General features: G+C 39.3%; 5 protein-coding genes, 1 long non-coding RNA gene and 1 other non-coding gene across 8 annotated transcripts, besides 1 other annotated feature; 5 read left to right on the forward strand and 2 right to left on the reverse strand.

Moving 5' to 3' along the window:
* Positions 1–456: 456 nt before the first annotated feature.
* Positions 457–1174, reverse strand: lncRNA:CR45437 (long non-coding RNA:CR45437). 2 transcript variants are annotated; one of them, NR_124955.1, is made up of 2 exons: positions 731–1174; positions 457–645 (listed from the first exon to the last, which is right to left on the reverse strand). It is a non-coding gene; the product is annotated as a long non-coding RNA:CR45437 (long non-coding RNA). The 2 variants fall into 2 exon arrangements; NR_124956.1 differs by having other exon boundaries at positions 457–1174.
* A 394-nt stretch (positions 1175–1568) lies between these two features.
* Positions 1569–1610: a mobile genetic element.
* Positions 1611–1822: 212 nt separating this feature from the next.
* CG33687 (uncharacterized protein) lies at positions 1823–2807 on the forward strand (the record flags this gene model as incomplete). The annotated part of the gene is made up of 4 exons (NM_001031959.2): positions 1823–1850; positions 1930–2078; positions 2132–2305; positions 2367–2807. 4 exons carry the CDS (start codon positions 1823–1825, stop codon positions 2523–2525), a joined length of 510 nt encoding a protein of 169 aa, NP_001027130.2. The 3' UTR covers positions 2526–2807.
* Positions 2808–3174: 367 nt separating this feature from the next.
* On the forward strand, positions 3175–3881 carry CG33688 (uncharacterized protein; the record flags this gene model as incomplete). The annotated part of the gene is made up of 4 exons (NM_001031960.1): positions 3175–3219; positions 3277–3439; positions 3501–3658; positions 3720–3881. The coding sequence occupies 4 exons, from the start codon at positions 3175–3177 to the stop codon at positions 3879–3881; spliced, it is 528 nt and encodes a 175-aa protein (NP_001027131.1).
* Positions 3882–4183: 302 nt separating this feature from the next.
* On the forward strand, positions 4184–4881 carry CG33689 (uncharacterized protein; the record flags this gene model as incomplete). The annotated part of the gene is made up of 4 exons (NM_001031961.2): positions 4184–4228; positions 4283–4441; positions 4496–4660; positions 4714–4881. 4 exons carry the CDS (start codon positions 4184–4186, stop codon positions 4879–4881), a joined length of 537 nt encoding a protein of 178 aa, NP_001027132.2.
* A 401-nt stretch (positions 4882–5282) lies between these two features.
* dls (daedalus on 3) lies at positions 5283–5987 on the forward strand (the record flags this gene model as incomplete). Its single annotated transcript, NM_001382067.1, has 4 exons — positions 5283–5327; positions 5382–5540; positions 5597–5761; positions 5826–5987. The coding sequence occupies 4 exons, from the start codon at positions 5283–5285 to the stop codon at positions 5985–5987; spliced, it is 531 nt and encodes a 176-aa protein (NP_001368948.1).
* An 11018-nt stretch (positions 5988–17005) lies between these two features.
* On the reverse strand, positions 17006–21258 carry CG13073 (uncharacterized protein; the record flags this gene model as incomplete). Its single annotated transcript, NM_140588.2, has 2 exons — positions 21070–21258; positions 17006–18316 (listed from the first exon to the last, which is right to left on the reverse strand). The coding sequence occupies exon 2, from the start codon at positions 18059–18061 to the stop codon at positions 17006–17008; it is 1056 nt and encodes a 351-aa protein (NP_648845.1). The 5' UTR covers positions 18062–18316; positions 21070–21258.
* Positions 17883–18331, forward strand: asRNA:CR43891 (antisense RNA:CR43891). Its single transcript, NR_124957.1, has one exon.
* Positions 21259–25246: the final 3988 nt, after the last annotated feature.

Raw genomic sequence — 25246 nt, forward strand, 5'->3', positions numbered from 1 at the left:
GGATACTCAAAAGAGAAACTAGGTCTGGAAAATCTAAAAAGTATCTTTGAAACATATATATTTCGATTGGAACGAAATAAGAATGAGGCATATAAAAATTGTGAATTAAAATATGGCTATTATCAACCTCAACTGTTGAAAAATTTCTTTAATTTTATTTAATGGTTAAGAAGACATTTTTTTTCTCATTATATTATATATTTAATAGTTAAAGTTGATATTACTAAGATTATGAATTTACTCGATTAAAAGAGTGTTACTTGTGAGCTGCTATCGAATCTATAATAAAACAAATATTTATGAAATACTTATAGTGATTTTAAAGTTTAAAACCTGAGGTTAAATTGTGGGATACTTTCGATAGCTTGAATGTTAAGAGAATATGATCTTACCTAATTTGGTATCAAAAGATGCACATTTAGTTCAAAGATAATATATATATTTTTATTAAGTATTAAAATTGGTAGTTAACCGAATTTTGAAACCACTTTAGACGTCTTCTTCTCGAGAGTGAAAAACTTGACCAACATGTGGCTCGTTGGCTGTTGGCTGATGGCTATTTATAGACGGTGCACTATCTGTGCGTCTGGCTGGCTGGCCATCTTACGTGCTGCAGTCCATCCAGATGCACACTTCCATTGCGAGCTGCGGAGGGGATCGTCGTCGGGGTCTTGGTTCATTAACTGGGACCGAGTTTTAATCAGATTTGTGCGTGAAGTTCGGCACTCACCCGCGAGCACTTTCCGCAACAAGAAATGGGAGGGATCCGGTGCATCGGAGTTGTGCAACAATATTTTAATGGCAAACGGTGGAGGGGGGTTGGTTGGTTAGCTCTTACAAAACGTCTCTCGCCTCCAGAATGGCAAACTGTGTGTTTCCGAACCAGTTCCAGACATCTAGACCTCTGCGGAAGCACTATAAACAATATTCTTTTAATTTCTGTTCTCTTGCTTTTTCTGGTCTTCTGGTCTTCTGTTCTGGTCTTGTCTCGCAGATTTTGCGGCAGACAAATTTATGAGCGTTAAGTGAAGGCCAATAAAATTCTTTTTGTCTGGAGTGGATTTTTGCGTCCGGGACTTCTACTTCTGCTGGCCAGTTTTATTTCCATTTGCGAATTTCACAGCAAGGCCTCACTTAAGTCATCTCTTCCGCGGGCACATTTATTTAAACGGATACTCATTCGGTTTCGTCTGGCTTTTAGCTCGGCCAGGTTGAATAATATGTAAATTCAAAAACGGTTTGGGAACGTGTCTGTAGCCATAATAATTATGATCTTGACCAGATGGATTTGTCTGCTTCAAAAAATTCATTAAGTTGATACTATTAACATTGTTGATATATAATATTTTAAATTTGTATTTGAAAATATATGGGGTACTCTGATACTCTGAGGTTAAAATATATATTTCATAATTTTTTTAATTCCTGATGCAAAACCAACACAAGAGATCGCTATAGTCTAGTGTCGCGATTTTTAGATACCCATAACCCCAGCGGCAGTGACCCAACATCCGGTGGAGTCTCTACTCTCGGAGGAGACGTCCAGACGTGGCGAAGTTTGCGACGAGATACGGACAAACGGACATGGCTATATCAACTTGGCTATTGATTAGTGATACTTTTCAACATATCTAGTATGCCCCTTTATTTTGGGAGTAAAGGGTATAAATTGAAAATCTTCGATTGAGATCTCAATATAAAGAGCTTTTTAATACGGTATCATTAGCTTGTTCATATGCCATAAAATTTATATGGATAATAAGGCGATTTCCTGAAAAAATCGGTCAAATATTAAAAGTTTCAGTTCGCAAACGAACCAAAGATGTGGAGGATCAATGTGATTTTAACCTGTTTGGCGGCAGTAAGCATCATTTATATAATATAACAACCAATCACATTCACATTTTTCCATATTTAAGTTATCTACAGCTCATTTGAGCTTTACAAATCTGAAGTGTGAAATGATCGACAGAACGTTTGGAAATTTTGAAATGTGCCGCATCAAGGCGGTAAATCGGACACATAAATATATAGATATTAATTTGAAGTTGTATATACTTCCCATCAATAATATAATGGTAAGTGCGGTAAATTTTATGAAAGTTTTAACTTTCAGTTTTAAAATTTCTAGATTAAATTAGATTCGAAGCGATATACCAATGGATACCGCCCATTTTTTATGTCGTTGACTTTCGATTTTTGTAAGTACTTGAAGAATCCAAACCAGCGATCGATGATTTTTTTAAAAGAAATTCACTCAACCTTCATCAATGCCTCAAACTTAAATCATACCTGCCCTTATAATGTAAGTAATTACGTAAGATGTGTTTAAAATATGCTCTCCTAATAATCTTTTACGACTTCAGAATGATATAACGGTTAACAAGTTTTGGACTGGCAACCTGGAAAGGGCATTCTTGCGATATCTTCCCGTACCCAACGGAGATTATGCCATTTTTTCGACATGGTATTCTTCGAATGTTCCTCGTCTGTTGGTCAACACGTTCTTTCAAATAAAAAACTGATGAAAGAATATAAAAAATTTAAAACAAAGTATCACGAACGTTGCAAAATGGTGTGTAACCACAAAATAAATGTTGGGCAAACATTTTATGTTAGTTTCTATATGCAGCACATACACAGATAAGACATCAATACCTATTGGATTAATTATCTTTTCCATTGATAATGCACCTGGTCATTATATTTAAAATAACATTTGTTTCAAGCATTAAACACTATATGTAGTTAGCTTATAATTCAACTGTGACGGAGTGTATGGAAAAATGATTGTATTGATTCTTTGGACAAGTCGTGTATGTACAAACAAATACAACAAATAAAATAAAACACGCGAATGTGAGTTATTATAATTATGTTTTCAGTTGAAGTTCTGAAATAAATTTTATCTGTTCAGGAAAGAGAAATTGTACGTATTGTAGAAAAATATACTTAAAAAAAATATTAATATATATGAAAACAAATATTTAAAATTTACGAATTTAAAATTTTGTTTGCAAATAAACACCACCACTGAAGTGAAACTATCTCTATTCTCAGATCGTTTTAAAGTAATTTATTTTGATATTAGACTTCGTCATTTTTTGAACAAACACTTGTTTAAGCCATTAAGCTCATTAGTATGAGCTTAGAACCCAGCATAAAAAGATCGTCATGCGTGTGTTTTTTCTTATATTAATTATTTTGGGATATTTGGCGGTAAGACTTTAAGGAAATACAAATATACAAGTTAGTAATTTTATTTTAACGGCCTAGACGGTTTTCAACCACGTGACGTTCACAAATCTAAAGTGCGGCATACGAGGCGAAAAGATTTATTACTTTGAAAAATGCTTCATAAAAGCTGTGAATCGTACACATAAGTACATAGATATTTATGTAAACCTGCATCAACAAGTTGTAAATAATGTCACAGTAAGTTAAAAATGCACATAAATATATATAAAGACTCTGATGAGGCTAACAATTGCAGGTTAAAGTTAAACTAATGCGACACAATAATGGTTATAAACCATTTTTCGTAGATGTCACTATTGACGTTTGCAAGTTCTTAAAGGATCCACGACAGTCGATTATTAAAAAGTTGTATGATATATACAAGAATAACTCGAACATCAATCATACATGCCCATATAAGGTAAGTTTTTCTAGTTAAAAACCTTACGATTTCCTCAAATTTACCATAAATAATAATACAGGACGTTGTCATTGTGCACCATCTTTGGACTGGAAATTTGGAGTCCGATTTTATGAAATATCTACCCTTGATTGATGGCGATTACGCCATATATACCGAGTGGTCTGTTTACAATGTGGCTCGTGCATTTATAGATGTATACATAAGAGTGTCAAATATATAAATGTATAGAAAAATATATTTATATAACATATTACGAAATATCGTTACTTTTTAAGTATCCATTTAATTTACAAAGTTTACGTATTTTTTATCCATTTATCTGTCCGTCCGTCTGAACATCGAGTCAACAATTGTATTTTATTTTAACACACAGAAGTGTGTAATATTTTTCCTCTGTGTACTGATGTTATTTTGATATATCGATGGCTGGTAATTCACCTGGTCATTATATAAAGTGATGTTTGAAATCAGCAAAATAAACGAAATATATTGTTAGCTGTGCTCTTACTGGCGGAGGTCATCATGCGAAGACTTTTTAATGTTTTTATTATAATGGGATCTCTAATGGTAAAAATTCGGATTAATTAAGTAGATGAAATTATCGCCAAATTTTCCACGTAGGCCATCCACACGCACATGACGTTTACCAATATAAAATGTGGCTCAAAAGATCCCACGTTCGCAATTTTCAAAAAATGCTTCATTAAGGCTGTGAACCGTACCCATAAGTATGTGGATGTTTATGTAAATCTGTATAAGTTACCAATCGACAATATAACAGTAAGTTGAGAAAAAACTAAAAAGATGAATTGTTAATAACCCCATTTTTTACAGATTTCGTTTAGGCTTATGCGTCATGACCACGGCTATAAACCATTTTTCATTGACTACACCTTCGATGGATGCAAGTTCCTTAGAAATCAAAAGCATCCGATTATAAAACTGTTTTATAAAATTTACCAAGGCAGTTCCAACATCAATCACACGTGTCCGTACGACGTAAGTAAATCGAAACAAACTTAATGTTTCTTACTAAGAGAACAACTTTCAAGCACGACATCATTGTGGATCATCTTTGGACGGGAAATATAGAATCGGATTTCTTGAAATACATACCAATGATAAATGGCGACTATGCCGTTTATAGCAATTGGTCGACTGATAACATTATGCGGGCATATCTGAATCTGTACTTTAGAGTTACGGAAAGGCACAGCTAAATTGTATAGAAAGAACCAAGTAGATGCATTACACAATTATCAATGCTTTTGAAGCATATTACATTCTAAAAGATATGTTAAAGTATATATTTAATAGGTTAAACATTTTATTGCTTAAAAAATGGTACTGATTTCAATACTTATACAAAAAAGCTCAGGTGAGCCCGGTAGTCTGGCAGTTTGGTTTGCTTATGTGACAACAGAACTTTAAAATGACTTATGTTCACTTGTGACTGCTGTTTTTATTTGAAAAAATTTTAAGTGCGTTCAATAAAATCTGTAAAATATCATTTATCTTATTACGTAATTTAAATAAGTGTTTACGGTGCTTAAGCGAACTAATGAGGAATATATATTGGATATGGAGCAAACAATAATTAAAGTTAACAGTTTCAATAGAAATGTCGAAGTGGCTGCTCGTGAAATTTTTGCTGACTTTACCAATGGTAATCGGAAAGTGTACTTCAAACCAAATATAAAAGATTTGCTTTATTATGTAGATATGTTTCTGCCATGTTACATTTACCAACCTTAACTGCAGTTCATATAACCTGGACTTTATGTCCTTTCCCACGTGTCGCATCAAGGCGGTTAACCGAACCCATAAGTACATAAGTATCTACGCGAAACTGAATCAGGTACCGATTGTTGATGCGAGGGTGAGTTTTGGCCAAATTAAAGTGATCTCTGAGCTTATTTACCATATCATACATAGGTGACTATTCAATTCAGACGGTTTGATAGTGGCTACAAGCCATTCTTATACGATCTATCCTACGATGGCTGCAAATTCATGAAAACCCAGAAAAATGTATTAGTTAAAACTTTTTATAGAACCTTCCAACGTAACACCAATATAAATCACACTTGCCCCTATGATGTAAGGAATCTTTTTTTTAAGAAAAAAAAAAAAAAAAAAACACTCCTAATCATCGATTTTCCAGCACGATCTTATCGTGGATAAACTCTTTACTGGAAATCTCGAGGAGGAATTCGGACGATTTATAATAATACCAAACGGAGATTATGCCATATACACCGATTGGGCCACAAATAAAATATCACGAGCATCAGTTAAAATTTATTTGAAGATATTGAACAGGTAAAGCTCGTCATTTTTATTCGTCCTAATAATGTTTCGAACTAGCCTATTTTATACCCTATAAAGTCATAACTGTTGTATCGATTGTGTTGCAAATTTCTTGTTTTATTAAATTTCTGCGGCGTTTAATTTAATTTACTCCGGATCAGCATTTTTCGTAGGTAACTATTCTTTTTCCAGGAACGTCTGAAAGCATCACTCGAAATAATTCATCAAAAAGCGTGCGCAAGAGTAAGGTGGGTCCATCCATTAATAATAAATTAAACATATTCCCCGGCATGCCTTTGCCAGTCCCAGCGACACCAGCTCTCCTCATCCTCCTCGTCCGTCTGGTTTCTGGGGATTCTGGAATGGTTTTTGTTGTTCCTGCTTTTGCTCGCCTAATGACCTAGAATACAAATTCAGGCTACCTCCACATCCCCATCTGCCGATTAGTGAAATCCCAGGGCTATCAAGGCTGCCAAGTCATCCACAGGCATTCGCTGAAACGGAAGCTAATCGCTTGACTAAGTTCCTTAGTGCCCACTCCCCAGCATGACCCAATCTTTAGCGGATTGCGTAATATATATACAGACGGGGTCAACATAATAGCCCAAGTTTGGAGGCAAATTAAGTGGCTGTATAAAAGGTTTAAGCATATACAAAGACAAATTTCTTTATTGGTAAGTAAATTTACATGTTTGGATTTATTACATAAAGTACTGCTATTATTAACTTTTAAGCAACCCATTGATTCTAATGCCTTTAGATATAAACTCGCTTGTAATTCTTGCTATAGCTATAAATGTTGGCTGCTATGCAAGGCAAGTTCTTAAGATGGCGTTTTCAAAGAAAGAATGAAAGATTGCATCTTAAGGTGGTCAGATCTAATCGCCTGACCGCCACTGTATACTATGTGTGCAGTGCAGATGCCGACGGTCAAGGTGGAAGCTTTGTGGCTTCGACTGTTTGTCTGTCGGATTATAAATGATTTGCCATTAATTCTACACAAATGCCAGGGGCAGGCAGACAGAAAGCAGACCGGGAGAACATTAACATTTGGCATTGGGCAGGCAGGTAGTCGTAGTCGTAGTCTGTTGTCGGCCAGTCGTCAGACAGAAGTGAATAATCAATATCATTTGATTACATTGATAACGCTTTTTTGTGCCGCTTTACTTTTTTTCCATTCCCATTTTTTTTTTTGCGGCTTTGTTCTGGGCACATACTTTATCGCACTGCGATTCCGATATCCAAATGCTTTCGTCACTGGCGGCATGGCCGAATGTCTAGACGATAGCACCATAAATGTATTATTGCCTCATTTTGCTTTTGCTTTCCAAAGCGCTACAGTCAGACGAAAGCGAATGAAGCGGGTATATCAGCTACAGCATGCTAAATGTTACAATGTGCTGGCATTTGGGCAGTATCTATAAGAAGTTACTGAATAAGAGCACTAATGTTTTTGGAATAATCTTTAAAATTTATAGGGAAGAGTATCCTGACTTGGCTATCGTATAATCATCAATTTCTTTGTATTGTAGTCGGCGCAAGATTTGTTGTTATTATTTTCGGCTAGTGATTTGAATATTATTGAGAACGTCTGGCTGACGGCGCGACGTCAGAGCTCTGACGCGTACGCGAATTGGTAGGAATAACCCATAACCCATAGCCCGTAACCAATAACCCATACCCCGTAACCAATATCCGATACCCAGCACCGAAGGCGGGCCAAAACAATGCAGCTGAAGTCGAAGGAAGCCGCAGATGATCAGAGGCCTCGAATGCCGCTGGCGACAGTTGCAGTCGATGTGGAAAGGAAGGAATAGGGTGTGCACTCGGTCAGGGGATGTGTGCCATCTTTTCCCCTGCGATAATAAAGACAAACCATTTTTTTTTTACTTTTTTTGTGCTGCATATTAAGCCGATGAAATGAAGCGCAAACTGATTGTGCTCGTTTTCTGCTTATGGTGGTGGGGTTATGGTCAAAACGATTTGCTGGACATGGCATTAATACCCTTATACCCGCCCCTTTGGATCTGCCGATCCGCCTGGACTCCATTCCCACCTTTCACATGTAAGTGCAGCTCTGGGCGGCAACTACAAAAGGCGGCGAGCGACGACAGACGACGACGATGACGACGACAACGTTTTGAGTATCTGTATCTGCCGCTCTGCCACAGCGACTGATAACAACTGGAGCGGCAAATCAAGAGGGGAGCACAGCTTGCAACTCCGAAGATTCAAATACACTTGCGAAGCCGGCATTATTAATAATTACAAGAGGTTGAATTTTTCATATAATTTTATAAAATAACTTGTATTGTAGTTGTCTTATATAAATTAATTCCAATAAATAAATTACTTGTAATTCATTTACTTATATGCTAACCTCTATTACATTTGCATACCCTGGTAGAGAAAGGGCATAATGAAAACCTCGCAAATAAGGTGCTGAAGGGTGGAGGTGGGATGGTTTTGGAAGGTGGATGCGGATGGGAATGGGCTTGGGGACGAAGGTAACTGCAGCGGTGGCGGCGTCATCAAGAGATTGGCCCAAGGAAACTGACACACGCACCGAATGTCGCCTTTTGGCTTTTGAAGTTCCTTGTTTTGTTGCCGTTGTTGATTCTTTTTTTTTCGGACCGAAAGAAGTTTCGGATTGCAAAAGAGCCAGGCAAATGAGATGGGCCTCCCCCTTTTCGGCCGGCCGACGTCTCAGGTGTGTGTTAATTGCATTAAAATGTTTGTAATTGCAATGCAGTCAGCGACGGCGGCGGCGGCGGCGAGTGAGAATTGCCTGCCTGCCTTTCTCTTATCTGCGGGAATCTGGGATAGAAGTCGGTGCCACAAACAAACATACATACAGTGGACCGAATGGTAAGGGGGGTGGGGGAAGGAGTAGCAACTGCAGACATGCCAAGCTGTCGTCGGGCCAAAAATGCCATAGATGCCGCCAAAGTCGTGTAACTATAATTGCCATAATAACATAATATCTCGAGGCAGCGGCAGCAGCAGCAGCTGCAACAACAAAAGCCCCGACCGAAAGGTGTCGAGGGACATATGTCCCTCCTAGACAGATCCTCCTCTCTGCCTCATCCGCTCCAAAAAAAGGCATCAGAATGCCGGAATGACGAGCGGACAGAGCAGCAGACAATTGTCCCTGTCTCGGTCCGTAAGCCCATATGCCCCATATCCCCCATCCCCACCCCATTTGCCCACAGATCCCCGGGCTTAACGCTTTGGACCCGAGGCCATGGAGGTGACATTTTTCTCATGCCCAGCAAGGCAAACAGCTAAATGCAGTTGATGGAGCGCCGTCAGCAGAAGGAGTTGCCAATTGGAGCCGACACAGTGGTTGCGAAAAGTAGTTGCGCACATAAAGCCAACTAAATATGGTTTTAACAAACAGAGCTTTTCGAATGTATAATTTTTGGTCTTAAAATAGATTAGCAAAGTTTTAATGTTTTAAACTGCTTAGAAGACTGAAGAACCAACAATCTTATATATCTTATTTTAAACATTTGTTAAAGGATTCTCCAAACATTATTTATGTAGCATACTTTCGCGAACGGTAATAAGTTGAATCCTTAAAATTTCTTCTGTGTATGGGAAATGTTACATTTCCTTTAAGCTTCATATTTATTTTTAAGATACATATATATATATAGGCATTTATTACATTGTTTATATAAAGAACTTAAAACTATAGCTTGAATTTCTTTCCTTATGTTATATATATCTATATTGTTTACTCAGTGACATATTTTGTACCATATTGTCACAGCTTTTGATCGCCTCTGGCTTGTCTGGCTCGACTCTCAGCATGCTTGGCTCACTGCCTGACTTTCTTTCCTGTCTAGCCCCAAACGAGGAACCCCTTTCGCTCACGTTCCCCCACTAAGCACCCCCCTATCAACTATCCCCCCACATCTGACTAACGGTCTTTTGTGTGTCCATTTCGGTTGCGGAATTTAACTGGAGTCTGTCATGCCTCGCTCAGGTTCACTATCTCATTGCAGTCGTCGCCGTTTTGTCGTCTCACTCGAGCTCAGCTCCTTGGAGCTCCATGCCCCTTCAGACTTTCACCCCCCCCCCCCTTTCGGTCCGTCTGTCTTGTTTGTCAAACAGTAACAGAAAAACAGTTAAATGCCAGTTTACCAGTTAAAATCGGAATCAAAGCGAAAACAATGACACAGTAGCTTTAGCAGAGCATTTAGTAAGGGGAGTCAAGCGAGGAGAGGCCGTTAAAGGAGGGAGATAGCTAGACGGCAGCAGAGAGAGAGAGAGAGATGGGGCGATGGGTGCGAGCGAGAGGACAGACACTAGCCAGGTCGACAAGTGAAGTGAAGTAAGCAGTAGCAGCAGTAGCAAGAGCAGCAAAGGCAGAAAAAAAATCGTCTAGACACAGACTAGACTCCATAAAAATAATTATTATCGGCTGCAATTTCTGCTGCTCAGACTGCTGCCTCCCCACTGACTCCCCCCCCTCGCCTACCGATTACAATGCCACCACATACCTAAACTCTTTCTCCACCGTTCGACGCCTCCAAATGTCCATGTCCATGTCCATCCAGTCCCACTGACTGAAATCGTTCGTCTCGTTTGCCCGTTCGTTGGTCGCTGTCCGTTTCATCTGCTACACATTACACCAGTTTCAGTTCCAGCATTATGCACTCGAAGAAATATTTATTTCTGCATAACATACAGGTTTTTTTTCACTTTAAAAGCCAAAAACTGAATCAGATTATTACAAAATATATGACGGGTATCTACCTATTTTCGGTATATTCAAAACGATTATTTGGGACATTAATTTTTAAATTAGTTATATATTTTTTTAATATATTGAAATGTATATCTATATTGAGACAGATTTGTAAAAGCAATGAAATAATATTACACATAGTCGTAATATTTATGTCTATAAGAAACTACAATACTTCAAATCTAGTTTAGCAATTTCAAAAAATATATGTATACCTATGACTTTTTCATATGGTCAATAGCTATGAACTATTTTATTTTTTCGAATGCTTCTGCATTTTGCGAACTCTTCTCAAATCTCTTCTATTCTGTTCACCCATTGAAAAGTTTATTCTTTGTGCACGTTTTGTTGTTTGTTAGGGAATGGCCACAGACTCTGCCACTTGGCAGTCCTACCGCTCCACCAGTAGGGTTTCAAATCTCCAGGCTCCTGCATCACCAGTATCACCATCAGCATCATCATCATCATCATCATCATCATCACCACGATGCCATTGCAATGGGAAACGGAATGAAACCAAGACGGAAACGCGATGCAAACGCAGACGTCCGCTGCAGACGGAATTGAATATTTAACACCAAATCCCCAGAATGTGGCAAATTGCCTTTGATATCCAATTGCTCACTGGGAATTGAGCAATTGAGCATTGAGCATTGCGACCCCGGGATTTGAGGACTCTCCTAGGACCTTTATTTAGTCACTTTAAGTTGAAAGTTGGGAGTTAGTTGTGCACTAGAGAGATGATTAACAAGAAATATAAAAGTCTTTTATTTAATTATGTTCCTATTATTAATTTCAAATATGAATTCTCATTAAAAAAAACCCTATTATTAGTTTATAATCAATAATAAGCATAAACTATAATAATTACCTATGATTAGAGTATAAAGTACCTCATAATCATTCAACCCCTTTTATGTTAAGTACCCTTTAATACATATAATTGCTACCATTAAAGCGTTTGTGTCTAATTTAAGTTCCGGAGTGTTCCATTCACCTCCACTTAAATGAGTTTACTTTCCATATCAGTTGTTCAAAATCTGATTTGCTATTCGTTGTGTCTCTTTTGCTTTTCCACCCGCAATTATGAACCATTCTCTGCATCCCCAACGCCCACAAAAATAAACCATCTAACTGCTTAGTTCACACACCATCCACTTATGGTCGCCTCACTTTGATAACCAATTTATTTCCCTGATTGCCGGCAAAATCAATCCCAATGCCCGAGAGCCGAACACAAATTGCAGGTGGTCAAGCCACAAGGCACCACCTTATGGAAACCCCAGCCATTTGGACGATCTGCCAGACGGATTCGACTATTGCAGAATGGGTATTTTTGAATACAATTCGAGACCATAATTACATTTATTGCAATACAAAAGCGCACTGGTCGTCGATGCAGGGGGGGTGCTTATTTTCAGTGGGTGGAGATGGGACATGAACATGCATTGACAGATGGACAAAGTGGGAGTGGGAGTGGGAGGGAATGGGTTGTGGGCGGGGCAGGCGGGCGGGAAGGTGCAGGGTTTGGGGCGACATGTCGTCACGCTTCGTTGGGCAGACATGCAGTGGACATCGGACGCTATTCCATGGATGTGGAGCAGGGCAATGCAAGGGTACCTAGAGCCCATGCAGGAAACACTATGAAAAAAGTCATATCATGTTTAAAAAAAATGTAACAAAGACTAAATTTAAAAAGTCGTGAACTTTGTGATTTCAATTAATTTTTCAGCTAGCGTATCTAACAACATAAACATTTTTGAAAAATAAATTGTATAATATGTAAATTGGAAAATAAGAATATTTATATACATTTATAAACATATATACAATATATATTTATTAAACAATAAGATTAAGATGTCTGTAGATAAAATAAAGAAGAATAAAATACATTTACTTTAACCTTGAAATATCAAATAGTTACATTCAACATTTCAATCCGTTTATATGATGTCAGGACATAATAGAAAATGGTCTTCAAAACTTACCCACTATTTTGCTCAGTGCCCCAGCACGATAATTGCCACAATTTGCTTGTTGCGTGAATGGACAGACGGAAAAGTGCCGGCGATTACAAAGGGGGAAGGCTTCTTTCGCCGTTGGAAGGGTGCAAAAAGGACAACTTCCGTTGGCCGGACACGCGGACATACCCCCTCACACATATACACTCACACATATGCACACATGCAGTGGTCTGTTTTTGTCTTATGTCCACCTTGTGTCATATTTGAGGTGAGCATAAAGCCACTCAACGCCGCCATAAATCAACTGCACTCTGATCTAAGGCTGTCAGCGCGGCGAGTCAGCAGACAGCGCGACTGAGCGACAGATAGCGACCAAGAACAGTCGAAGTAACTAAGATTAAGCTCGCAAATGCTCGACTTAACAGATACCCTACAAGATCTATTGTTAAATTGGATTATCATCGTAGTAGCCCAAGCAAAGGATTTAGGTTTAAACGGGGTTAATTCGTTCGCAGAAAGAACAATATTTGTGTTTGTTTCTGTACCTAGTGCTTACAGCTAAAAAATAATTTTATTTTTTTGGAATAACATTTATAAAACAGATAGAAAATAAATAAAAAATATTAAAGAAATATATATCAAAACATGGACTGATTTAAAGAGTAAGCTGTCTATCCCCTACCACCCCTTTATAAGCAAAAAAAATTCTTTGGGTTTTAATGGATACTGCATTCACGTTGTAGTGAATATACCCTTCGGCAGAGCATTGCAACAGCCTGTGACAGCGACAACTTTGTCCCCTAACTTTCCAGACGACAAACAGACAACATCGCCGTTGTCGTTGATGTGAATGTCGATTGCGATGTCTGAGTCTGGGTCCGCTCTCACCTATAGCTATATGGGTACATGGCCACAGACCTGGCCGTAGCATCGACTTGGACTTGGTTGGTGGTGCCGGGTTCCTGTTCTGGTTCTGGTTGCCAAGCTCGTTCCGTCTGGGTTTCTCACACGCGGAGGCTTTCCAGGTCGCTGATGCCCGATGCCTTTCTGTGGGAATGCACCTGAGCTTTGGGGTTCGCCTTGTTTTGTGCCGCCTTTTTTTCGTGTTTTTATTATTATTTTTTTTTTTTGTTGTATTTCGTTTGGGTCTTCAGCTGAGTTCGACTTTGACTTGTGTCTAGACTGCTGACTGCTGACTGCAGACGGCAAAAAGGAAACAACAGGAAACGCCGGCAGACAACAGACGGGCAGACCTCTTTGACAGCTCAAACAACTGAAACGAGCCGACTTGCAACCAGCCAGCAGCAACCGGCAACCTCAATTGCACAGTTGCAACAGTGCAACAGCAGCAGCAGCAACAATGGGTCGCCACATCCACATCCATGTCTACGTCCACAACCGAGATATTGGGCAAACATTGCCAAACTGCGCGAACCATTCTCGGCTGTCAATATTGTCTGTCAACGTTGTCGTTTGAGCCATCTTTCCATTCTTTATGCTGGCCTTTTGTTTCTTGTCAGCTTTGTTCTTAAGTCATTTTCTTGGTTTTCTAAAATATGCCACATGTCTGCAGCTGAGATTAGTTTTGGATTGCTTAAGCTTGCTTTAAAATATGGCCATCAAGATTTGAACACCGATTTGAATAAGCAAGTATAGTTCTTTACGAATTTTTAAAAGTTATTATTAATGGAAGGAGGTAACTATTTGAGTTATTTATAAATGTCATAATAATAATATAATAAACAAAAAGCTGTCCTTCGAAAATCAATACTAATACTAATCAGCTTATGACATACATTTCCATAATTTTCTCATGGAAATCCCCGACTTGTCCTTTTGTGACAACCTACTTTGCCCACTGGCAACTGTAATTCGCTTTAGTGAATTAACCAGCTTAATTAGTTTAATTCGAGAGTGAAGACTGGAGCGTGGAAATGGAAATGTAGAGATTCCCGGCCAGTGATTTGGCAGTTAGTCGAGGACATTGCATTCCTGTCTGTCTGGAGGCTTTCCCCCTTCGTCTGGTTTTCGGACTGGCAGCCATTTAGTCCGACTTGATGTCGATGTCGTCGTTGTGTTTAATTATTCAAAACCATGTCATGTCTCTGTATAATTTTATGCATTGGCTAAACCAAGCGCCATGATGAAACCGATGGTCATTACGACCAATGATGATGATGATGATGACGCCTACACAGAGGCGCAAGAGTTAGACAGCAGACAGCTGACACCAAAACTATTGGCTACACAGAGCGAAAAATATAACACAAAAAGATTTCAAAGAAATTTTGATTATAATATGTTTAATCAGGCAAAATCTCAGATAGTTAAAAATTTACTGATTGTAAAGATTGTAAATATTTAAATTATATTTATTCGATCTTAAAGAAAGAATAAAAGGTTTGGGATGTTAACGAAATAAGAATCTTTAGTTGGCTTTAATCCAGTTGGATTTTTTGTTTTTACAACAATCGCACTGTTTTTACTGCCCCAAAAGATATGCAATGCTTATTGGTATATTTTGATCTATTTTAAAACTTTTTAGCACCTGCTACATAGCTGTAAAATAAATGTAAGCCCTTTTTTCAACACGATATTTAATAATAATAATACAACAATAAATGCACTTTGCTGGAACAGCAAAGAAATAACATTTTTTTTCAGTGTACACATAACTACAACTATCTTTCGACAACGCCACATGTGGCAAAGGCAGCAACCGCAAAACGGACAGAGACGGCGCGACGTTCGCAGAGAGAGACGGGCAGTATGGGAGGGAGTGAGACGGGGAGACAGGAGAGACAGAGAGAGAGAGAGAGAGCTGGCTGCACTGGCAAAGTGGCATACCAGACAGTCTGACGCTGTTGGAGCCCACGAATGGCCCCAGTTCCCTCGGTAACGACCCGCTCGTTGCCGCTCCGTCCGCCTCTTCCCGCCTGCCACGCCCCCTTACCGACCCCCGTTGGCCAGATCTTGCCGTCTGGACGAGTACAACGACAACAATAACAACAACGTCGACGGAGAGCACGACCACGGTCTGTGGCAGACCGAGACTATCGAAAACTCGAAATTTATTCGTTGGAAAAAGTTGATTTCTGTCGCCTTCCTTTTTTCTGCCCACTTTTTGTTTTTTTTTTTATTTTTTATGAGTGGATCGAATATAAACAAGGGGTATATGGGTAATTAAATATTATAAAACCATATGCCATTTTTAGAACTCCAACACGTTGAAAATGGAAATCTTAATTCTTGAATAAGTGGCTATTTTGGAGAGATAAGAAATAAGCTATGTTTATTTAAATATGAATTTCTTATTTTAAAATATTTTATAAAACTCTACGATAATTCATGAATCTATACCAATAACAGGCCTAAGACCGTACAATTTTATTTGCTATTTTGGCTTATATATTTTATATATTTTCATTAGAAATTAATCAATGATATCATAATTACTAGATAGCAAATATTCCTCGACAGCTGCATTCTCATTTCTTCTTCTCCATAATCTCCAACTGTCTCTTTCGTACTCTCCCCGTCCCACTCCTTCTGCCTGTCTGTTGTTTTTACCGTCGTTTTTCGCTTTATATTCCCTTGAATTGCAGAACAAGAACAACAACAACAAAAAAGGAGAGATGCCCACGAAAATTATGTTAACCAGCCAGTTGTGTTAAAAATCCCACATCATATCCATATATCCCCATTCCCCCCCAACCACAATACCCCCATTCTCCACCCAAATTTTTTTTTCTGACGACAAATGCCATATCGCATAAGGCATAAAATTGTTCAGATACGATGTCTGGTACTGGAACATTTCAGGGCAATTGTTGCTGCGATTTGTTGCTTATTCCCCTTCCTTTTGTTTATTCTTTCACCACTTTTTTTTTTGTTGTAACAAATGTGACATGCAGAGTGGAGTATGTTTTTTTGGCATTGCTATGCTTCGTTTATTTTTGAACATTTTTTCGCATTCGGATGTTGTTTTTGACAGGTAAACGAACTACGGAGTGCTATTTAATATTATAGAATGAGGTAAGTACATATATGGTTTTAGAAAAAGCTTTCTCATTAAAACTAATGACAATAAAAAGATGTAATAGTTGTTCATATATCATAAAGGACATAATAGAACATCGTTATATTTATTAAGTTTTCAAAACCATCATAACGGTTCCCTTGTTCAATAGATACGTCAAGTACATATATTTAAGCATATTAAAAGTACTCCCAACGCCAAATATCTTTCCAAATTGTAATGGATTCACAAATTTCATGTTAAGAGTTAATATCGCTTATATAGTTTATTAATCACTTACCGTAATTCTGCCAGAAGGGCTCGTCGCTGCCCACGTTCGACTTCGAATGGAAATCGCTGGAGGAAACCGAATCCTCGTCGACTTGGTAGACTTCCGTGTACAGTATGAATTCGAGTCGCGATCTGCGCGTGGTTGTTGTGGATGTGGCTGATGTTGCTGCTGCGACTGTTGGATGTTGCTGCGGGGTCAAAGGTGATGCAGTGGTCGCTGTTTGGACCGTATCACGTTTGCGTTTAAAAATACGAGGCACGGCACGCAGAGATACGTTTGCTGTTGTTGCTGCTCTTGCTGCTGCTGCCCCGGGCACATGTGGCAATGTAGTTGATGTTGTTGCTGCTGTTGCAGATTGCTGCAACAATGTAGCACGTTGATTAATTTGATATGGCAAGAGCATAGACGCGGGCGATGCGGATGCAGACTGCGACGCGTCGCGACAACGACAACACTTGCCACGATGACGATAATGACGTTGATGATGCTGGCTATGACGAGGACGATGGCGATGCCGATGCCGATGCCAGTGACGACGATGATGGAGATGACTATATGAACACGGCGGACAGAACGGGGATCGCGGTGGATCGGCTGCGGTTGTGGTACGAATATTTGTCTCGGCACTTGGACTTAAGTGGCAATCCGCACTCGATGCTGGTAATTTATTTTGCAAATTTGTGCCAACAGCGAAGCGCTCCCCTCGCTTTTGCTGTGACTTGCTCAGAATTAAATTTAACTTACGCGTATTATTTGCACTATTTACACTGCACAAAATTGCACTACCACTATATACAGCACTCTGCGCCGGCGCACTTGGCACAGAACTCGAACTCACACTTTCGCCGCCGCTTCCAGTTGCATTCGATATTGAACTGCTGATCGAATCGCTGCTCTGGCATCTCAAACACTTGCCACCGCTTCTACTTGGCCGTTCAGTGCGCTCAGTTCGACTTAGTATCTCGATTAGCGACCACCACGTCGGTGTGGCGGATACCTGGTGTTCCTGCTGCAGGGCGTGACTGGAACGGGGAATCCCCGATTCCGGCATTGGCATTGGCACCGCGAGGGCTGAGGCTGAAACTGAGCCCGGCCGGAGGAGCGTCGTCAGGCTGATCGCAACCAGAACCACTGTGCACCACCAACACAATGTGCAGCGGGCCCCCGCGGCGCCACTGGCTGCATGCGTGGGGGCCACAGCGTCGTCCGCCGCCGGCGATCGGATTGTTTACGCCGTGCTTTCGTCCGGAAATGGCCCAAATCGCATGGTCAATTGCGGTGCAAATACCCGATCAATGTGCCGTGATTATAACTGCAAGAGAGAGAGAAAAAAATAGCAGACAATTTATAACAGTGTATCAAAGGGTAAATTAATATATTTTTTTAACTTATACCAAAATTTTCTTTAAGTTTCAGCACATTTGAATGAGGTCATAACGTCACTTTTTGTTATGTGTACTTCATAATATATTTTATTAATTCAGCAAGCTGATCTTTAACTAAATTATCACTACTAATTATCATAACTGATTTATTAATTTCAAGCTAAATAAGTTAATTAAATTTAATTAATCTTTGGTTATTATTGTTTAAAATAAATTCATCCTTTAAGGATAATTTAAGTATAATTATGTTCTGAGCTATAAGAAAAATTAACATATCCATATCTATATCTATATCTGCGAGGCATGAAAGCCTATACATTTATTTTGTTTTATTGTATTTACTGAATTTACTCAACTATGAATATTAGCCTCGTATAAAGCATTAATTTAATCATACTTTTCTTGCAGTGTTCTTATGCTGTGTGGTCGCCCACTTGGCTCTTGTGTTTTCTTATTTTCTTTCCCTATTGTCGCGTTTACTAGCTGCATTTGCTTTTGTTTTGTACCAGTCTGTCCCAGAGTCTGTTGCAAAGTATCCACCGTCCCACAATGATTCCCCCCGAACCCCCGACGAAAATACATAGTGACTCATGGGCGGGGCGAATCGGTGAAAGGGGGGGGGGGGGGCGTAAAGAAGAGGGGACAGTGTCTGAGCATCGCCCTGTGGGCATAAATAACCCCAAGAACTGCAACACGAACAACAATAATATATGTATGTTCAGATGCTGCGGCATTGTTGTTGTTGCACGTTGCGTATGCGTAATATTTTGCAGAAATTTATGTTGCACTTCTTTGCGACTTCGTTTTTATTATCATCATCATCATCGTCGTCGTTGTCGTCTTCGTCGTCGTAGTCGACTTCTATATTTAAAGCAGATCAACAGGAACACAAAGAATGGGAGGGTGGAAATCCTTTTCGTTTTCCTCAACGCATTAAAAAAAAAATGGGCCAGAACAATTTTAAGTAAATAAACTAAATTTCAAATAAGAACGTTAAAAAAATTCATTTTTTTAGCCAAATATTTAATTTGTATAGTCAATAAAAGCAAAAAAATAAAGCTAATCCACTGACTTGCTTGCATCTACTCCAAAAAAAGGTTTTATTGACCCATTAGCCACGAAACCTTAACGTTAATAATACCCTTTTGTATGCTTTTGATAGTGCAACAATGTTGCACCCCAATGCGTCACAGACAGATTGATGCCACAAAACAACGAAGGCATTAAGATGGATCGCATTGTGGAGACGAATCATCCTCATCAACATTCAACAACTTCAGCATCAGCCTCATCCACATGATGATGTGCGTCAGATTCTGTTGTTCGTCCGTTGTTCGCTTATTTTTATTCGCTTTATTGAAATTCCTTTCAAGTGTCGGAGGCGATCGTCATCATCCTGCTATATCCTCCTCATGATCACGACCACGACCATAATCATTAACAACCAAACAACCTTTGCTGTAGTGTTTGTGTTTGATCTGTTTTTGTTGCCCCCAGACAGGATGGACATGGTGGCAAGGGGGCAGGCACACGGATAGGGACGATGGGGTGGGGTATCGCTACTGTTTCCCCCTTTTTGGAGCCCTCTTGAGCCGCAGCAATTTATTTGATTGCCTCTTCATTTTGCGCCCCTCACTTCGTTTGGGCACCGGACCTTAAGTCGAAATTTATGTTTGCCATAAAAACACGATCTCCGGTCCGACTCGGAGTCATAATTAATAAAAAACAGCAAAATAAAGAGGACCAAATCCGAAATGCAGAATGCAAAACAAAAACGGGCCCAGAAATGTGGCCATAAAGTGCTGACAAGTGCTTTCTGCCATCCAAATGCAGATCCCAAACAAAAGTCTCGCGTGAGTCAAGATCATTTTGAGACCGGGTTTATTTGGACCTTTTTTTTTTGTGGCACCAGCTGCACTGAATGCGATGGGAATGAAAGGTATGAGTTCGGAACTTTATGAAAAGAAATTACCATACAAAGTAAACGCAGTCGCTGGAATGTGGCAGTAACAATAAAGTGTCTCCATTGTGAAAATAAATCTTTTCTTTTGAACTTCTCAAAGCAACGATCATTTGCAATATGCCAATAAATTAAATGAAAAGGATTCAAGACTTATTAATTAAGCATTCTTCATAGTTTTAGTGCTACTATATAAAAAACATGTTTTTTGGATTCTCATTTTATTGAGTTATAACTCTTTAAGTTACTAAGCCTTGACTTCAATACTGTGACCTTCAAGTTGCCGTCTCAGGAATTAAGCATGTGATTTCTAATGCTGTGGATAAACTTCATTAAAAAAGAAACTACCATGCAAATCACTATTAAACGACAACAACAATATAAATAACCATATCAATACGCCGAAACAACAAGAAAAAAATCCCCAGAGCATAAGCATTTTTATCTAATTCAAACAAATTCCAGTTTATTTTTAAACCAAACGCCACATTCTTGAGTTTATTTCGGTGCCGGTAAAAACAAAATCGAAGTCTTTTATTTTCAATTTGCAACATATCGAGCATTTCGGAACTGGGGGGGGGGGGGGGGGTTATGTGGGAAGGCCCAAGAATTCGCGAGTAATCGAGAAAAGCCGGCTGTTATCGATATAAAAAACAAAACGAACAAAAAGCCTGCCTTGGCATTTGCCAGATAAGCGAGTAGTTTCGCACTCGTACATACCCAGAAGGTCGAACGCTCGATTTGACATTGAGCAAACGTAAATTCGAAGAATTCCGGCCCAGGAAAAGTTTTTCCCAGCGCCGAGGAGAAAGAAGGAAACGCCCCTCGAAATCCCCCGATCACGACACAAGTTTTTTTTTTATCACGCACGACTTTCGAACCCGTGTCACGCCGCAAATATCGAGCACGCTAATCGAGGAATTTCGCACATGACAACCAAGTATTTGCGATTGCTCTCTCCCTTTCACACTGCACTTTCTCTGCCACTCTCGCACTCTTGCATCTCTTTCATTTGATTTTAACAATTATTGATGATAAATTTGTGTGGATTTGTCGCTTTTTCGTACTTGAATGTTGCAAAAAAAGTGAAAAAAATTGAAATCACTTGCTTGTGAGTTTCGATAATGATACTGTTGAGATAGCACAACTTATATGCCCGTTATTCCCGATACCATATGGCCATATAGCTTTCACCGATCCGATCTAGCCGCCAACCTGCGCCGCACTAAACTAAATGCGATTTTTTTCGCAGCTAACATAAAAACTGCCCGTTTGTCTCCAATATTTCACACATTTCGCACACTCGGGCCACGGCGTCTATATAGACGAGATATATGTCCCTGCATCGGTCGGGAATATAGAGGGGGGGGGGCTGGGCTGGGACTCCGACGCGGCGACAGGCGTGCCTTTTATTTATACCGCTCACGTTGTTGTTGCTCGCGGGCACGAGCGGTGGAAAAGCCGAATGGAAAACAAAAAACTAGAAAGTAGCAAAATTATTTTTGTACTTAAAAATAAATTGAATAGCATTTTCTTCATCTGTTTTTGCAACAACGGGCGCAGGAAAATCAAGCGTGAAAAGTGCTGCCACTGCTCCCCACGATTTTCCTCTCCACTCTTAAGTCTCCACTCTACAATCTACAAACTGTGAAGGGCTACACTTGAAAGAAAGCTGTTGAAATACTACATATTAGCGAAGAAGAGCTAAAATAGTTTTGCAAAGCTTTTATACTTACAATTTTCCAATTAAAGGTGATTATCCTTGATGTTTTTTCGTGTCACATAACATGTTCCTAATTCAAACATATTGGAATACAATTTTTGATATAATTATTTTATCAGTGCATTGCAATGTTTTCCTCTCCGAGGATCGGCAACTGACTCCCTGCCGCCGTCTCCGTCTGTCTGCCCGTCTGTCCAAATGTCTGGCCCTGCTCATTATTTCGCTATCATCGGGAGAGACGCGAATCGGCGACAAGAACAACAACCTGGTCCAAAAATACCCTCTAACGGTGGGGTAGAGTGGCATGAACGGCGCAGACACAAGCAACATCATTTTTATTCAAGTCGAGAATAAGAATGTTGCAGAATTGTTGCACAAATAAGTGGAGGAGGCTGGGGAGCAGAGGTGGCCAACAGGGCAGCAACCAAAACAACTAACTAAATGTCAGAAAACCGAATTTTCTATGCTCTATATGCAAGACAAATATACAAATATGCAAAATATTATATAATAACTATTGTTAACATGTTCAAAGTAGATGTCAATTTTGTACCACATTCACAGAAACCTTTTTTCCTAATCATTCTGTAAATCTCAACATAAAATAAAATGTTATGTAAAAGCGAGTTAGTATTTTTATAGTGTAATCAGTTCCTCTTGTAGGCAGCAGGACTTTCATATTTCGATTATGGCCTCGAAGTTCTTGTTTAAGATTTAGTTTAGTAGCAACTTTTAATTACAAAAAAACAAACAGATTGGAATTTTTTATTAATTTAGTATATAATTATTGTTTGAATCGAATCCCTTCTATAACCTGCACTAACTTCGAGAAAAACAAAAGCCGGCAACATAAATACCACAAAAGATGCGAAAAGGGATTGGAGAGAAGCATAATTCTCTATTCTCGAGGATAGGGTCGCCGAATGGGAGTCCATGTGTGGGGATTCTTGGTCTATTTTCAGACCCATCTGACTCATTCGCCGCAGCCGATCCTCTCCCCCCTCCCCCCTTGGCTGTCTATGCCGAGCTCCCCACGAAAAGAACAATGAGCCAGCAACCGCTGAAAATCTTCCACTTGCACAACCGCACAAAAGTAACGCCTGGCCCAAAAAAAGAAATTTTGCAATGTGAAAATTGCATGAATTAGAAAACAAAAAACAAAAAAAAAAAAAAAAATAAGGGGGGAAGAGGAAACTGCCATTCCTGCTTCTACTCCGGCTTCTGCTTGTGATGATGATGATGATGGAATCGTGGAAGGAGCTGCCAGGCAAAAAAATCCACTCAGACGAAAGTCCTTAGACTTTGCATTTCGGCAAATATAATGCACAGCGGGCGGTGCTGGCAAAGGGGGCGTGGTCGGGGAAAATCAGGAAGTTGCCACTGCAAGATGCAGCGCAGGAAACAGCCAGACGGCGACGTTGGCTGGCTAAGAACAATGCCGGGCCACACAAAAAAGTAAACCATGAGCGAAAACTAAGCAAACTTGCTGATGTCGACGGAAGAACACTCAAAAAAAAAAATGATAAGATAACTCCGAAAAAGATAACGGATGCTGGAATAAATTTTTGAACTAAAGGCAAAGAAATTATCAACGAAACATTATGATATCCTTAGAAAATGTTAATTTGGTCTCATCTTCATAGATATACATATAGTCTCCATGACATAGAATCTCTTATTAAAAATTTAAAAAATTTTTCCTACTGCATCGGCAGTACCAACCATGCACATCCAGCCTCCTAACAACAATAATACATAATTACAATAAAGAACTGCACTTTATGCAACAGCGCAGCGCAACAACAATATCCACATCCACGTTGACGTGGAAAACGCAATCAACGAAACTAAAACTAAAGGAGCAGAATATCTCGACTGCCAAGGATCTCTGGTTGCATTGCCAGTAATTTGATGGTGTTGTTATTGTTCAGCACGGCGATATTTTGGCGAAGGAGTTGGCATTCATTGCACTTGTCTGGCAATTATTATTGCTCGATAAGTGCTTAAAAAAAGTGATTTTTTTTCAGATGCACAACGATGCGTATACGTAATGCATGTGTGGGAGGAGAAAACAAATGTGAAGTTGATTTGCAGCAATTATAATGCATTGTTATTTCTTTCATTGAAAACTTGATAAGGAGGCTATTGTATGATGATTCATGATGGAAGAGAGTGATAAAAGTTTGTTTTAAATATCAGATTAATATTTAATTTTATTTTTTTCTATGTCTTATCTTCAAAATAAGAACTCTTAGATTAGTAGACATTTAAGTGTATTTTCTTGCCTGTATTTTATATTATTTACCAATTTTATTTATTTTCACAACTTAAACTTTATTCGAGCAGTGAACTCCAGCTTAAAAGTGTTTTCAGTTATGTAGTTTTAACTTTTTTAAACTGACCCTGACTTTGGTCGCAACTTTTCCTGTACTTTTTTCCAAATAGTTGGTGTATTTCCATAGAAAAAAACATAGGAAGAGGTAGAAAGGTAAAAAATAGCAAAATACCGAAGAAGAGATTCACGAATCTAGGAAAAAACAGAATCCGTTGATGGTTGTACATCATTAGAGCGCTATCCTGGCGCCAGTTGACCAGACTGAGACTTCCTCTGCCCCTTCTTAGCGCTATCTCCCTCTGCCCCTCTGGCTTTGTCTCTTCCTAACCCCATCTCCTACTCTCTGTCCCGCTCCTGCAATAGTTGCATCCTGTTCCGCTGTTGCAGCCACGACTGGAAGTCACGTCATATTGATTGAAATTTAAAATGCAAATCACTTAAAGCGTTCAATTTAATCAAATTATTACAACAACCAGCTGGAAAGCCAGGGAAAAAAGAGATGGTAATGGGTAAATAATAGTTAGGAAAGGGGGGAAACCGCTGGCAGCCAGAACAAGCCGCAGCAACAACGAAAGGAAGGCAACGACAAGTCATTTTCCACATTTTCCGTTTGCGGTCACTCGAGGAGGCGCCGCCGAGTGGCTTTCCATAAAAGGGGTGAAGCCAGTGGTGGGCAGGGGTGGTAACAGGAGGAAGTGGTGGCCACATGAGAACGTGTCTATTAAAGTGATAGCCTGGTCTGGAGTTGGTCACTTCTGGACAGGCATACACCTGGAAAACTTACGGCGATGTCCCGTCTGTAATGTATCCAAAGAAAATGGTATAAACAAACATATTTA

Source organism: Drosophila melanogaster, chromosome 3L, assembly GCF_000001215.4.
Source record: "Drosophila melanogaster chromosome 3L".
Classification (NCBI taxonomy): Eukaryota; Metazoa; Arthropoda; class Insecta; order Diptera; family Drosophilidae; genus Drosophila; species Drosophila melanogaster.